This window comes from Octopus bimaculoides, chromosome 20 (assembly GCF_046866305.1).
Source record: "Octopus bimaculoides isolate indiv1 chromosome 20, ASM4686630v1, whole genome shotgun sequence".
In the NCBI taxonomy this organism is placed as follows: domain Eukaryota; kingdom Metazoa; phylum Mollusca; class Cephalopoda; order Octopoda; family Octopodidae; genus Octopus; species Octopus bimaculoides.
In genome coordinates, this window is record NC_142947.1 from 44,729,362 (window position 1) to 44,745,335 (window position 15,974).

Sequence of the window (15,974 nt, forward strand, 5' to 3'; positions counted from 1 at the left end):
ACCTCCCTCAATATACATCTACAACTCACCGATTTGAAGCCAAGCCAGCAAACTGGAATGTCTGCGAGTGATCCACACGATTGCTGGATTCCTTTCCAAAGCGTCTGACAACGTTGAAAGCTCTTATGCATGAAGTTCCTGTTAGGGTTTCACTGAAGTGATTGTAGATCAGGGACCGTGTAGTTGACTCAATGCGTTTCAGCTGTCTCGTGGTGGGAATGTAGTAATTCTACAATGAACCAAACGAAGAATATTTGATGCATGCAAATCTGAGCAAATTAATATCAGTCATCTGTATATCATACTAAATGTACATACATCATTGAAAAACGTGATGGCATGGTTTTTGTCTGGCAAAATATCTCTTCATATACTTGTGTTGAAAATACAATATATATAAGTGCAGGCATGGTTGTGTGGTAAGAAGTTTGCTTCCCAACCACAAGGTTGTGGGTTCAGTTCCACTGTGTGGCACTTTGGGCAAGTCTCTTCTGCTAAGGCTTTGGACCAACCAAAGCCTTGTGAATGGATTTGGTAGACAGAAACTGAAAGAAGCCTGTTATATCTATATATCTCTCTGTACATTATATTAAAGGGGGTCCTTACAAAAGGTCATTTAAAAAAAAGATTGAGACCCACTGCTCAAACATTTTTCTAAATTTTTCTGGAATAAATGGGATTCCAAATTCGGATTCTGCATGCAAAATTAAATCAATATACCAAATTTGAAAATTTTCACTTAATTTCAAAATTTCAAAATCCCCAACAGAAAGAGATCGCAGACGTACCTGTATGAAAACATAAACACCAATGAGCGGCACAGCTACGGCCAAGAAAATTGGTATGCTGATGCTAATGGCCACTAAAACACTAATAACACTGGCAAACATCAGGATAACAGTACGGATGAGAGATGGTAATAGGTTGTCCATGACGTCCGTGTCTTTGGAGAAGCGGTTGACGATACGACCAAGTGGTGTGGTGTCGAAGAATGACATTGGGGCTCGAAGAATGCTGTACAGCATTTTTGCATGCATGATGTTCGCAGCTCTCACCATGAGGTAAGCTGCCAGCATCGTGAAAGTGAATATAAACAGACCTGGAGATATGGTAATAGAGAAGAAAAAAAAGAAACACTAATAAAAGATATATATGTATACACGTATATATAACTCTTCGAAACGCCTGTGTTAGAATGGGGGCAGCTGATGAAGGATATGTTCTCTATGTAGCCTGCTTGTTTTTTGTACCTTGTTTATCATTTTGTCCATGTTCTTTTGCAGCGTCATGTACCCAGATATGTATCTATATGTACATGTAGATGAAGGTATGTACATACATGTACATATATATGCATATACTCATATATTGTTTATATATATATATTTATATATATAAGGGCTTTGGATAAAAGAAAATACAAGAGGATCAATAACTATGACTTTATTCAACATGTTCCCTTTCTATTTATTGCAATGGTCCTTCAGTATTTCTAAGCCATGTAAAAGAAGTGGATATTTGGACCTCAAACTAGGCCTTTCAGAATACCCATAAAGCAGCATCCTCACATTTATAGAAATGTGTGCATATATATATATATATATATATATATATATATATATATATAAGTTAAAACTTACTTGCAAATGGACGCGTAGTGTTCGATAATATAATAATACAAATGATACATGAGCATATGCATGTATACATAGATATATGTACATACCTACGTCTACATGTATATATAGATGCATATCCGGGTACAGGACGTTAGAAAAATGAACGGGAACATAAATAAAGCACAAAAAATGGACTTTTTTTACGGACAACATGAATGAACACAAAGGAAAACAGATGAGCCACTTATGGAACTTTTCCTTCTTCAGCTGCCTCTATTCTAAACTAGGTGTCAAACCATTCAAGTTTGTTGGTGTGTTTACATCCCTGTAACTTAGCAGTTCGGCAAAAGAAGCCAATAGAATAAGTACTAGGCTTACAAAGAATAAGTCCTGCGGTGCTCCAGCATGGCCACAGTCAAATGACTGAAACAAGTAAAAGAATAAAAGAATATTAGTCAGAAAAATCTGTGATGTACTGAGGGTGTGGGAGGTGAACCGCGATATGGCAAGTGGTTATTGTATCTAGCTGAACAGCACAATGCACCACCAGGAACTGAACTCACAACCTGCCAAACATGAGTAGAGTGGTGCTATGTCTTTTCGTCCAACATCACTTCGTCCACGTCTTTTTGACCGATGATTTTGTTTTGTTTAATGGCAAACCTTATCAATAAAATTCTCAATGGTTGTTCACCTTGTTTTCTAAAGAGTTTATTTAAACTTGGATGAAAATCGTTGCACACAAAAAAAAAGATCATTGAACAAAAAGACGTCAGACCAAAACATGTGGAGAAAGTGACATCGGACAAAAGATCCAGTCATAGAGAAGAATACTCTAGCCATTAAGTCATGTACCTTCACAGCATTACAGGACTTACTCTTGTAATACAAACATTCCTTGGCTGTAATACACACACACGAAGATTAGATAAGATTTCGTAACTCACTCTGTAAGATACAGAAGCCACCATATTTTTCAAGAAATACGTTTTCACTGTGTTTCAGTGCATCGCTGTCGTTGTTGATCTTTGCCACTTCTGTTGTCCAGGTGCTGATGATAAATGACGGGTAGACTGCAGAAAACTGGTAAGCAGCACAGATAAACAGCATGCAGAAACTCAGTTTCAAGCCCATAGCTTTCAAGTAATTGTAATATACTGAGAATTTCACCTGGAATAAATGTTAACGGAAAACGATTAGAAGAATTAGAGATGAGTACACAACCATATTCACACACACACACACACACACACACACACACACACGTATGATCATAGGCATGCACGCACACATAATTACACATTTAACCATTTAATATTCAGATTACACAGTCTTGTTTATGGATTCATGTTTTGATTTAATCATACATTATCTCATAACTGTGTGGTCAGTCCCACAGCATGGCACCTTGGGCAAGTGTCTTCTATTATAGCCTCAGGCTGACCAAAGCTTTGTGAGTGGATTTGGTAGACGGAAACTGAAAGGAACCTGTTGTGTATGTTGTTGTTGGCACTCCGTCGCACTCCACAGCTTGCTCATGATATTAACGTGCAAGTGGCTGAGCACTCCTCAGACGCGTGTACTCTTAACGTAGTTCTCAGGGATATTCAGCGTGACACAGTGTGAAAAGGCTGACCCCTTTGAAATACAGGTACAGCAGAAACAGGAAGAAAGAGTGAGGGAAAGTTGTGGTGAAAGAGTACAACAGGGTTTGCAACCACCCCCTGCCACAGCCTTGTGGCGCTTTAGGTGTTTTCACTCAATAAACACTCACAACACCCAGTCTGGGAATCGAAACCATGAGTCCACTGTCCTAACCACTGAGCCACCGCTCCTCCATCACCATAATAGGTATTTATACTCCAGTGAAATTAAGAAATCTACTCATAAATAAACGAAACTTTCAAATCCATCACTGTACACACACACACAGTTGCATATCTATGTATGTATGTACTGATGTATATTTGAAGATAATCAAACGAAATTTTCATCATTTTGAGCCACTCACCCACTGAGTATTTCTGCCAAATTTGGTGAAAATCTGTTCAGCCGTTTTCCAGTAATTTTGCAAACACACAGACAAACAGACAAGTGATTACAATATTCTGCTTTCACTTATGCATGCAGGGTAATGATGTTATTGTTTATTTTTAAAATGACATTGTAGAGTAGGTGAGAGAGGCCAGGTGAGAGAGAGGCCAGGTGAGAGAGAGGCCAGGTGAGAGAGGCCAGGTGTGTAGGGCAGATGTGAGAGACACAATTACTTATGCACAACATATGCATAAAATAACATATGCAGTCATATATGCACTCACACACATATTCACTCATAATATCTTAAATACACAGAATATCACATACACACAATTATGCACACACACCATACACATAGTCATACATGAAGACTTACACATATATAAATACATACACAATCACACACACACATGCACGTAAATATATAAATCAAACACACAATCACACACACTTACAAGCACATATACATATTTCATATAGAGACACACACACCATCTCACATACACACATGCCATCTCACACACACCCTCACACAAACACACACACCATCTCACTTACACACAAACACACACACACCATCTCACATACACACAAACACACACACACCATCTCACATATACACACACCATCTCACATACACACACACCATCTCACATACACACACACCATCTCACATACACACACACCATCTCACATACACACACACCATCTCACATACACACACACCATCTCACATACACACAAACACACACACCATCTCACATACACACAAACACACACACACACACACACCATCTCACATACACACAAACACACACACACACACCAACACAAACACACACACCGACACAAACACACATACACACACACCATCTCACACACACACATCTGTCGGAATTACAACAACATAGAATTGTATGGAAAATGTCTGATGCAAGCCAAAAACAGCACCGCTGCACAATGACAAGTGCAACACAGCAAGATGAATGCACAATGACAAGTTCAAGACTGTATAAACACACAACTGTAAATGTAGGATAACAGAAATGGAAAATAATGCAATCAGAGAACATCAAAACTGCAAACTGTCAGGTGCAGAAAAGCCCAAGTGCACACTGATGCATGCAAGATGACAAGCCTGCTCTAGAGACAGACACAGGATGACAGGAATGCACTAAGAACAAGTGCAGGATGGCCTGATTGCACAACTGCAAGATGTCATAGTCATGTAACAGATAAATAACAGCAGAATGGTAAGAAGAGGATTTAATTGTAGATAAACAAAATACAGTTGTATGAATACATGTTTGTAGAATAGAGAACATTTGAATAATACCACTGCACAATCGATGGCTATAGCACACAGCAATCACATGACTATCGTAGCTATCACATAACTATCATATAACTACAGCACGAAACCTACATGACAAAAACAGGTATTACATGACTACATGTCACCTACTTTGAAAAACCTGAGCAAAATTTAATAAGACCTCACCACAGTTTTAAAAAAACCATCACCAATTTTAGAAGAGCTCACCAACATTCAAAGGCCAGACTTCTCCGACATCCAAAGCTCTTACCTCACTGACAGTCAAAGACTTACATTACCAACTTCAAGTTTTTCTTCTTCAATCAGTTTACTCTGAACAGGTGGTGTCTGAGATGGCCGTTTACCAGACTTTTCAAACTGGACATCATCCTTCATGACACTAGATTGTCTTCTGACTCTCGCTGGAGCTTCCATTGATAAGGATGACTTCAGTTTCCTGCAACATGATTGAGAAATACCACATGAGACACGACTGAGATTATAACACATCAGAGAAGAATAATTTTAGAGAAAGATATTGGTAGGGACCATATAAATAACACTGTTTCCACCCACAGTTCCCCCCCCACCACCACCACCACCCAGTTTATTTCAATGAAATGCTTATATACTGTTGCAAAAGTTCTTTTTTATATTTAAAACTAAATATTAGAAATTAAGACATTCACCTACCTGGATTCAATCAAAGTAGACAAACTACTTTCATCACCTGATGTATCTACATTCTCAGACATAGTGGAATCCAGACGACTTAACATTTGTCTTTTAATATCTCGTGCTGCCAATTAGAAGAAAAATAGAGAAATACATTGGTAAAGGTTGTATATTGGCATCAATATGTGGAATCTTCTCCGAAGACCCTTCAATTCTTCAAATGATGTAACTTCTAAAATAAACATTCTATTACTCTGCATAACGTGACCTTTCTCCTTGGGTATCAAATGTTATTTCCTATTTGTTTATTCCTGGAAAGTATGGAAAATGGTCAATATTTCCTTAAAACTTGGCTTTTGTTACAATGTTTATTCAAACCCCAAAGAATTCCTCGCAACACATGGCTATGATACTCCCCAACTACTTCTGCTCATGATCAGAGATGCACATATTGTCAGACATTAAGGGATGCACATATTGTCAGCTACCAAAGGACAAGCTCAAATGGTTAAAGTCAAGCAACTGACATGCAAATCTGTGGTGTTGAGCAGAATATTTGCTATAACGACATTTCTGCATCAGCAACTCAGTTCTGAATCTGTCTGAAATGTAATGTGTCAGGTGTCCTCTCTGTTGCCAACCCTTATATTTTTCCAAGAAAGGAAATATCCCTCCATGGCCATATCGTTATTATTCAAGCCACTGCCTGGAATCAAACTCGGAATCTTGGGGTTAGTAGCCCGCGCTCTTAAGCACTATGGCATGGGCATATGGCGTAATGGTTAAGAGCACGGGCTACTAACCCCAAGACTCCAAGATCAATTCCAGGCAGTGACTTGAATAATAATAATAATAACATTGAAAAATACCTTAGGAATGAGAACCCAGGTTCGAAATTTCCCCAAGACACCTGATGAAGGCTAGAGGGTATATCAACTGATATGTTGTGTTAGCAACAAACATGATGAGGACAAATATCCGTCAATTGTAAATAATGTAAATAATGTACAGAACTCCTCATCTCTTAAATATAGAACTGGAAGAACACTGAATGTAGCAACAAATCTGTGACTTACTTTCTTCGTCCTCATCTTCACTGTCACTGTTAACTCCTTGCAGCAAATAAGTCTTCAGAAATTGTGCAAATGCCCCGTCATGGTCGAGTAATTCTTGGTACGATCCCCTCTCAGAGATCCTGCCATCGACAATGATGATGATGTGGTCCACCTTGGGCAACCACTGTATACCATGGGTCACCAACACACGCGTCTGAATTAGAAGACAACAACAACAAGAATAATAATCATTTCTACCGGAGCTACAAGGCCTTGAATTTGTGGGGAGGGGACTAGTCAATTATATCGACCCCAGTGTTTCATTGGTACTTAATTTATCAACTCCAAAAGGATGAAAAGCTAAGCTGACCTCGGCAGAATTTGAACTCAGAACATAGTGACAGGTGATACACCGCTAAGCATTCTGTCCAGCATGCTAATAATTCTGCCAGCACACTGCCTTAATAATAATAATAATAATAATAATAATAATAATAATCATCATCATCATTATCATCATCATTATTTAACGTCCACTTTCCATGCTGGCATGGGTTGGATGGTTTGACTGGGAACTGGCAAACCAGGAAGCTACACCAGGTTCCAATCTGATCTGGCAGAGTTTCTACAGCTGGATGCCCTTCCTAATGCCAACCACTCCAAGAGTGTAGTGCGTGTGTTTTACGTGCCACTGGCATTGGAGCCAGTCAGGTGGCACTGGCATCATCTGTGCTCGAATGGTGTTTTTTATGTGCCAGTCAGGTGGCACTGGCATCGACCACACACAAATGGTGCTTTTTACATGCCACCAGCACAGGTGCCAATCAGGCGGCACTGGCATCAACTATACTCAAATGGTGTCTTTTATGTGCCAGTCAGGTGGCACTGGCATCGACCACGCTCAAATAGTGCTTTTTATGTGATGATGATGATTTCAAATTTTGACACAAGTCCAGCAATTTCAGGGGAGGAGATGAGTCGATTACGTCGACCCCGGAGTTCAACTACTACTTATTTTAACATCCCCGAAAGGATGAAGGACAAATTCAATCTCAGCGGAATTCGAACACTGGTGCCAAGCTGTATTGGCTCCTTTGCCTTTCCCTTGGATAACATCAGTGGCATGGGGAGGGGAGTCTGATATGCATGAGTGACTGCTGGTCTTTCATAAACAACCTTGCTCAGACCTGTGTCTCGGAAAAGGGGAACTTTCTGGATGCAATCCCATGGGGATTGTTCTGGGATACACTCCACTTGTTCTGGGGTACATGGCCCAATGCTCCTCCACCTTCTGCTGTTTTACACCATTTTTCTCCTTTTTTTTTTGCTTTCCTTTGGGTTTTTTTTTCCATCTTTTTAAAGTGCTTATTAGTAAATAAATCGGTTATTACCTTCTTTTTCAAAAGTCCTTGATGGCCAACAACTTCCTCGAAGATATGTTTGCCAACATGGGCGTCGACTGCACTAAGCGGATCATCCAAGAGGTAAATATCTGCATCATTGTACACAGCACGAGCCAATGAAACTCTTTGTTTCTGTCCTCCGCTAAGGTTGATACCCTGGTGAGACAAGAAATAAATAAAAACCATCTTTTATCTCTTATTATCTATTTGTTTCAGTCATTGGACTGCGACCATGAAGCACGCCCCATTGAACAAACCAATTCCAGTAACAAATTTCTTTAAGAGTGACACTTATTCACTTACAAAGCATTGGTCAGACCCCAATGCTTTGATAAAAGACACTTTCTCATGATTCCATGAAGTGGGACCGAACCTAAACCTTCATGGCTGTAAAGCAAATATATTTAACCACACAGCCACGTCTGTCCTATGTTAATTTACTCCTTTATACTTTTACTTGTGTCAGTCATTTGACTGTGGCCATGCTGGAGCACTGCCTTCAAGGGTTTCTTTAGTCGAAAAAAACCGACTCCAGGGCATATTTTTTAAAGCCTAGTATTTATTCTATTGGTCTCTTTTGGGTGAAACACTAAGTTATATGGATGTAAACATACCAACACCGGTTGACAAGCAGTGATGGGGAACAAACACAGACACAAAGACATGCACCCATGCATACATACATACACAAACACACGCACATATATATATATGTATATATATATATGACGGTTTCTTTCAGTTTCCATCTACCAAATCCACTCACAAGGCTTTGGTTGGCCCAAGTCTATAGTAGAAGACACTTTCCCAAGGTGCCATGCAGTGGGACTGAACCCAGAACCATGTGGCTGGGAAGCAAGCTTCTTACCACACAGCCACCCCTGCACCTATGTTAATTTATTGTTAATTTGTTTTATTCGTTTCATCTTTAAAGGACCTTCTACAAGGCCCCCAAACATTAATGGGAGAAGGGAAATATCTTCAAACCAGAAACCTGATCCAAATGCTTATACCAGCATCAATTAATTCTTTTCCGCTCTACAATTTCTTTTTTTCTTTCTTCAAGTGCTTAAGGAATGCCCTACCAGAACATGAAGGAATTGCATGTGAAAGATGTTGGAAATGCTTTTTTCAAAAGAGAAGTATGTTCACACCATTCTTGTGCTTTTTAGAGAAGGGTCTTTCAACCCCTTTTGTAAGTGACATGTCAACAATCACCCCCAACTTTTTTTTTTAAACTGAAGTTTATCAACCCACCTCATCCCACTTCTGGTTTATTTAGAAATTGGAAATTGGCACACAAGGGCTATTTTTTTTTTTTTTTTTTTAACTTCAAACTCCTCTGGAAGTTTTAAACTCACCTTCTCTCCGATTTCTGTCTGATCACCTGCCGGAAGAATATCAAAATCAGAACGCAAAGCACATGCATCCACAATTGTGTCGTATTTGTCAGAAAAGGGCTTCTCAAAGAGAATGTTATTTTTCACGGTGTTATTCTGTATCCAGGCAGCTTGGGGCACAAAGGCTATTGATCCCTATGAAAGCAAAGCAAAAAAAAATAAAAATAAAAAACAGTTCTATATTTAAGAGATTAGGAATTATGCCCATGGGCATATGGCATCACATCGATCACCCTTGATCATTTTTTTTTTTTTTTTTTTTTTTGAGAGACTGGTAGGGTGAGGAAATGTGAAAGTTGTCCTGAAACAGAAAACCTGGCATACGAATGACTGCAACAGAGTGGATTTCACTAAAGGCGCCCATGAAGGCTATGCTAGGATTTGAACTCACAACACAAAGCATCTATGCCATGCCCTAATAACTCTGCCAACTCGACATCCAGAATGAGTACCTTTAATTTCTTTCATTGGGCCCTTAAATTTTGGAAGGAGTCCTGACAAAGGGACTGTTTTGAGCAATTCAAACCGTTTAGCATTGTTCAACTGGGACTTATTTTATTGGCCCCAAAAGGATGAAAGACAAAGTTAACCTCGATAGTATTTGAACTCCAAACATAAACACAAGTGAAATGCTGCAAAGCATTTTGCCCACCAAGCTAATGATTCTTCGAGCTCACCGCCTTGTAAACCTTAAAATTTTGGTACATGGCCCAACATCTTCAGCAGACAGGGTAAGTAAATTACATCAACCACCTACCCAATGTTCAACTTGTACTTATTTTATCGACCCCGAAAGGATGAAAGGCGAAGTCAACCTCGGCAAAATTTGAACTCAGAACATAAAGACAGACAAAATACGACTAAGCATTTTGTCTGGCAAGCGAACAATTCTGCCAGCTCGCCAACTTAATAATAAACCTTTTTGCTGAAAGCACAAGGGCTGAAATTTTGTGGGGAGAGGGACAAGTCGATTACATTTACCCCATTGTTTCACTGGTACTTAATTTATCGATCCTGAAAGGACGAATGGCAAAAGTCACCCTCAGCAGAATTTGAACCTAGAACATAGCAATGGGTGAAATAATGCTAAGCATTTTACTTGGCGTGCTAACAATTTTGCCAACTTAGCAATAATAATAATAATTATTATTTCTACTCTAAGCACAAGGCCCTGAAAATTTTGGGGGAGGAGTGGCTAGTCAATTACATCAACCCCAGTGTGTAACTGGTACTTATTTCATTGACACCCCAAAAGGATGAAAGCAAAAGTCAATCTCAACAGAATTTGAACTCAGAACGTAGCAACAGACGAAATACCACTAAGCATTTCACCTTGAGTGCTAACGATTCTGCCAGCTCACCCCCTTAATAATAATAATAATAATGACAATGATGAAAGAAAATATCTAAAATAACATCCTCACATTCACATGGACGGTTCCTTTCTTCTTGTTTAATTCTCCAATAATGGTGGATATCAAAGAGCTCTTACCACAGCCAACAGGACCAACGATGGCAGTGAGGCTACCCTTGGGTATGTTTAAGGTTATACTGAAAGAGAAATAGATGAAACGAAATAGAAAATGAGTAGGAGGAGGTGGTCTGTATGGATAAAGTAGAAGAGTGGGAGGGGAAAGATGTGAGTGAGTGTGTGTGTGTGTGTAATACAAAGAAATAGGGATTTTTAAATCTGGGCAGACACTTTACAAATAGTCTGATAAAATCCAGACATGGCTAACCACATCGAATGATAGGAAACATTAAGAATCATTGAGAGTAAGCAATTAAAACAATTAAATTGTACTCCCTTTGATTGCAGTTCTTTATTTAAGAGATGAGGAATTATTTACATTTGACGGATATTTGTCCTCATCTTGTTTGTTGTTAACACGTTTCGGCTGATATACCCTGATATTCGGGCTTCTTTCAGTTTCTTTCAACCAAATCCACTCACATGGCTTTGGTCGACCCGAGGCTATAGTAGAAGACACTTGCCATGCAGTGGAACTGAACCCGGAACCATGTGGTTGGTAAGCAAGCTACTTACCACACAGCCACTCCTGCGCCTATATATATATATATACACACACACACACACACACGTGTGTGTGTGTGTATGTTTACATGCCTGCATGCATGAATGGGCACAAACATAAAGCAACATATACAAGCTGTGAAATGGGGGGGAAAAATAACAAAAAATGTTACTCACTCTTCTAAGACATTGTTACTGTTTTTTTCCCAAGAGAAGGTTCCTTCTTGTATAGAAATGGCAGAATCTGAAGAGAGAACAAACATAAATTATATATCTTATTATACATACAGTATTTAAATATGAGCTACTAACAGTTTCATGCCACGGTAACACAATGATTCTGCAGAATTATATAAAATGTAGAGGTGATCCAAAGTGGGAATTCTAACAGTTATAGCATTCCATTACTTTGTCCCTCTTGCAGAAAGAGAGGGAGAGCACAAGGGTAGAACAGGGTGATGGAGGCTGTAATTGTGGAGAGGATGACAAAGGGGATGAATAGCAGTAGTTGTGATGATGATGATGATAGGGGTGGTTTTTAATTGTGATGGTACTAATGATCGTGATGGTGGTGGAGGTGGTCGGCACTATTATAATAGTGATGAGTATGATCATGATGATGATGATGGTGGTATTTCTACAAACCTATTTTGGAGTCATAGATGACATTGTTAGGATCAAGATCTTCGGCATTTAAGAAGCCATTGATACGTTTCACAGACACCCAGCACTGAAACGATGAAGAATATAAATGTATATATGTTATACAACAAAACAGGAAAATAGAAATGCTTTTGGTATGATTTTTTTTCTCCATTACACATGCTTCATTTGCTAATAGGAGTAACTAGGATTTACATGTCAGGAATTTCCTATTAGAAATTCTTCAGACAGAGAAAAAAATATTTTTCTTGCATGTGTGTGTATGTATATATATGTATGTATGTATGTATGGATGGATATATATTCTATATTCTATATGACTGACCAACTGACCCTTCAAATGATTCTTCCACTAGAACTGTGGCTCTCAACCATTTTTACTTAAACTCCTATTTTATTCAAGTGGACCCTCACAGTCATTTGATGTTTTAAAAAAATTCCTTTTTTTTTATATAAAAAAAATTGTTAAAATATTTCACACCTTTTATAAGCAAAACCAATTTACTGTACATAAATTTTAACAATAAAATCTTGTGTGGAGTCCGCCAAGGGTCATATGGACCTTGATTTAGAACCACTACTCAAGAAGCAAAAACAATTTTAATAAATCAATAATTAATTAGAAAATTAGTATTTGTAAATCTCACCTGTGTCAGGTATACAACAATCAAAGGAAGAAGGTTGATAGGAGATCGAATTATATTGAACAGTGTTAATGCTACAAAGGCCTTCTGTGCATCAAGGATTTGGTCCCGATCCGTCAATATGTATGTAACAAAAGTGGCAATTGTTACCTGAAATTACAATATTTACACAATTGTGCATTATAGCATTTTAAATAAATAAATAAGTAAATAACTTAGAACCATTTACCCAAATACAATCATCTGTGTATTCATATAGAGGCTGCCCAATAATTCTTATTCCAGAGGTTGCCCAATAATTCTAATACCAGAGGTTGCCTGTTAATTCTAAACTGCAAAACCCTCAATGTACACTCTAAACTGCAAAACCCATAGCACACATTCCTGTGCATTTCCAAGGTCTACAAAGCAAGTGTACACCACTTGGAAATATTCTCACAATTTCTTGAAGACTTTCCATGAAGTAAAATCTTGCAGATTGTGGTACATCAAGGATGGGAGCCACAATGTTTCTCAGATTGGGCTCAACATTTTCCCCACATCTCTTTTCCAGACAACTACCCCCGCGATCCTTCCTGGGAGAATGGACAAAGATGGTTGGATGGATTCAGTTGAACAACTGTTAGAAGAATTTCTTATGAGGTGAGGATGTCATTAATTTTAACGAGTTATTTATTAGTAGTGGTAAACGGGGGAGTTAATTTGATGAGATCGGTAAACTATCAGAATATTAGTTGTATTTTTTCATCTCTGATATGGGTAGCTTCAAGGAAGGTTCTGTCTGCATTGTTATTGCTTCTTATAACACACTTATTTCCAAACTGCTGAAAGTTTCACAAAAAAAAAAATTTTGTTTTTCCAAACAATACTTGTGTGTTCTTGTCACACAGTTTGAGAACCATATTCAGAGATACTGGTGTTTATTGCAAAATATAATTTAGCTTTTGTTGTGTAGTTCCTAATACACTCTTTGACTTACCAAGTAAGGAATGGTTGTCCAAGTAAACATTGAAAATGCTTGTAAGTAAGAACTTGACCGCAAAATATTCATTTCTTGGTTACGGATATCATTAATCTTTTCCTTAAACGATGGTTCCCAGGCATACAACTTAAGGACCTGAAAATAAACAGCAAAATTATAAATCAAAATGCATTTCACTTTTAGTTTAACACCGTACATCATCACTCATCTTTATTGCAGTCTCTCTCTCACACACATTGCTCTCCCCCCTATATTTCTTTGCTGACATCATGCCCTGTCACCTTTTATTGCTCCCACTTCTATCTCCTCCCTCTCCTACAGCTATCAATCCATACATGCCAAGTAATGGGTTCAATGGTTCAACAGAATTTAACAGGCCACAGGGCTGCACCAAATGACAGAACCAGCTTTGGCATGATTTCCACAACTAGATGCCCTTCCTAACACCAACCATTTTACTGGGTGCTTTTGGTTATGCCACTGGCACTAGCAACGTTGCCAAATAACTTTCGAGACAAGAAAGAACAGGAAAAGAGAAAATTCTTACCTTGATGCCATTAAGTATCTCGTTAACTAATTTAATTCTTTTATCTTTTATTATCATCTGCTGATTCCTGAGTTTTGTAAGTTTGGCTCCAACAATGGCATTTATTGGTATCGTCAGTATAATAATGATGACGCCAGCAAATATCGAAGAATTCAGAGTATTGTAGAGCAAAATGAGAGCAATGACTATCTGTAATGGTGCTGACCAAATAATCCAAAGGTAAGGCGTGGCATTGTTCAAGGTCATACTGTCTACTGCCATAAAGTTGACTATTTCACCTGTTGTGTAGTTCTTCTTCTCTTCAGGTTTAATTGTCAAAGACTAGAAAGAAAGAAAGAAAGAATTAAGACAAAATGGTAATCGGCAAAGAATTAGGACATGGTAGTTATTGATGAAGAATTAGGGCATCGGGATAATTAGAGAAAACCTGGAACATAATGGTAATTAGGGAAGAACTGGAATGTAGTGGTGGTTAACAGTAACAATGCATGGCTCAGTGGTTAAGGTGTTGCACTCATGTTCACAAGATCATGGTTTCAATTCCTCAACCAGACAGTACTTTGTGTCTTTGAACAAAGCACTTTATTTCACATTGCCCCAGTTCACTCAGCTGTAAATGAGTAACCCTGTGGTGGACTGGCATCCCATCCAGGGGGATTATTGTGATCTGTTTCTTATATGCTATGGAAACTGGGCAACTGGCCCCGTGAGTCCTAGGACTTGAGACAGTAAAGTCCGGGGGTTGATGGTGCTGATGATGTAATTAACAGGATCTAATTGGTTGGAATGTGGAGGCACATGGCCTAGTGGTTAGAGCAGCAAACTCGTTGTCGATGGATCATGGGTTCGAATCTCAGACTGGGCGATGTGTGTGTTTATGATCAAAACCCCTAAGCTCTACACAGCTCCAGCAGAAGGTAATGGCGAACTTCTTTCTGATTCTTTTGCCACTTTCTCTCTCTTTCCTCCTGTATCTAGCAGCTCACCTGTGACGAACCAGTGTCCCGTCCAGGTGGGGGAACCTATATGCCAATGAAACTGGGAAACCGGCCCTTATGAGCCAGACATGCTGGTGCATTTATGTCCCTGTAACTTAGCGGTTCAGCGAAAGAGACCAATAGAATAAGTACTAGGCTTAAAAAGAATAAGTCCTAGGGGTCGATTTCTTCGACTAAAGGCGGTGCTCCAGCATGGCCACATTCAAATGACTGAAACAAGTAAAAGAGTAAAAGAATGTCCATTCTAGTTTTACCTTTTCATAGATGGCAGCTATGATGGACTTTTGAACTCTGATGCCAGTCCGCATTCCGATGTGATAGTTTTGATGGGAGAAAATCGTCACAACCATGGAAACAAACAACATCCCAACAGCCAATGTGTAGCCTTTCCATGCAAACACGTTGCCCGTTTCAATGAATTCTATGAGGTATCTAAAAGAAGAGAAAGAGGAAGAAACAGTATGACAAAGAAGTGGGGTAGTCTTTTACAGGTTTTGGTCATCTTCACTTAACGCCTATTTTCCATGCTGGCATGAGTCGGACAGTTTGACTAAATACTGGTAAACCAAGGAGTTGCACCGGGTTCCAATCTGATTTGCCA

The 15,974-nt window shown here is 38.8% G+C and overlaps 1 protein-coding gene across 4 annotated transcripts in view; it reads right to left on the bottom strand.

Annotated features, from left to right (window-relative positions):
• LOC106882737 (ATP-binding cassette sub-family C member 1) overlaps nt 1–15,974 on the bottom strand; it is a 46,401-nt gene that overhangs the window by 9,008 nt on the left and 21,419 nt on the right. For all 4 annotated transcript variants that reach the window (XM_089338491.1, XM_089338494.1, XM_089338493.1 and 1 more), the window contains 15 exons: nt 15,628–15,805; nt 14,376–14,696; nt 13,826–13,963; nt 12,850–12,996; nt 12,185–12,269; nt 11,717–11,783; nt 10,929–11,055; nt 9,466–9,639; nt 8,093–8,260; nt 6,723–6,915; nt 5,665–5,770; nt 5,266–5,428; nt 2,567–2,789; nt 789–1,099; nt 30–229 (listed from right to left, as the gene is read on the bottom strand). In XM_089338491.1, the coding sequence (XP_089194617.1) occupies nt 30–229; nt 789–1,099; nt 2,567–2,789; nt 5,266–5,428; nt 5,665–5,770; nt 6,723–6,915; nt 8,093–8,260; nt 9,466–9,639; nt 10,929–11,055; nt 11,717–11,783; nt 12,185–12,269; nt 12,850–12,996; nt 13,826–13,963; nt 14,376–14,696; nt 15,628–15,805 (2,601 nt within the window). The remainder of the gene's footprint in view (nt 1–29; nt 230–788; nt 1,100–2,566; nt 2,790–5,265; nt 5,429–5,664; nt 5,771–6,722; nt 6,916–8,092; nt 8,261–9,465; nt 9,640–10,928; nt 11,056–11,716; nt 11,784–12,184; nt 12,270–12,849; nt 12,997–13,825; nt 13,964–14,375; nt 14,697–15,627; nt 15,806–15,974) is intronic.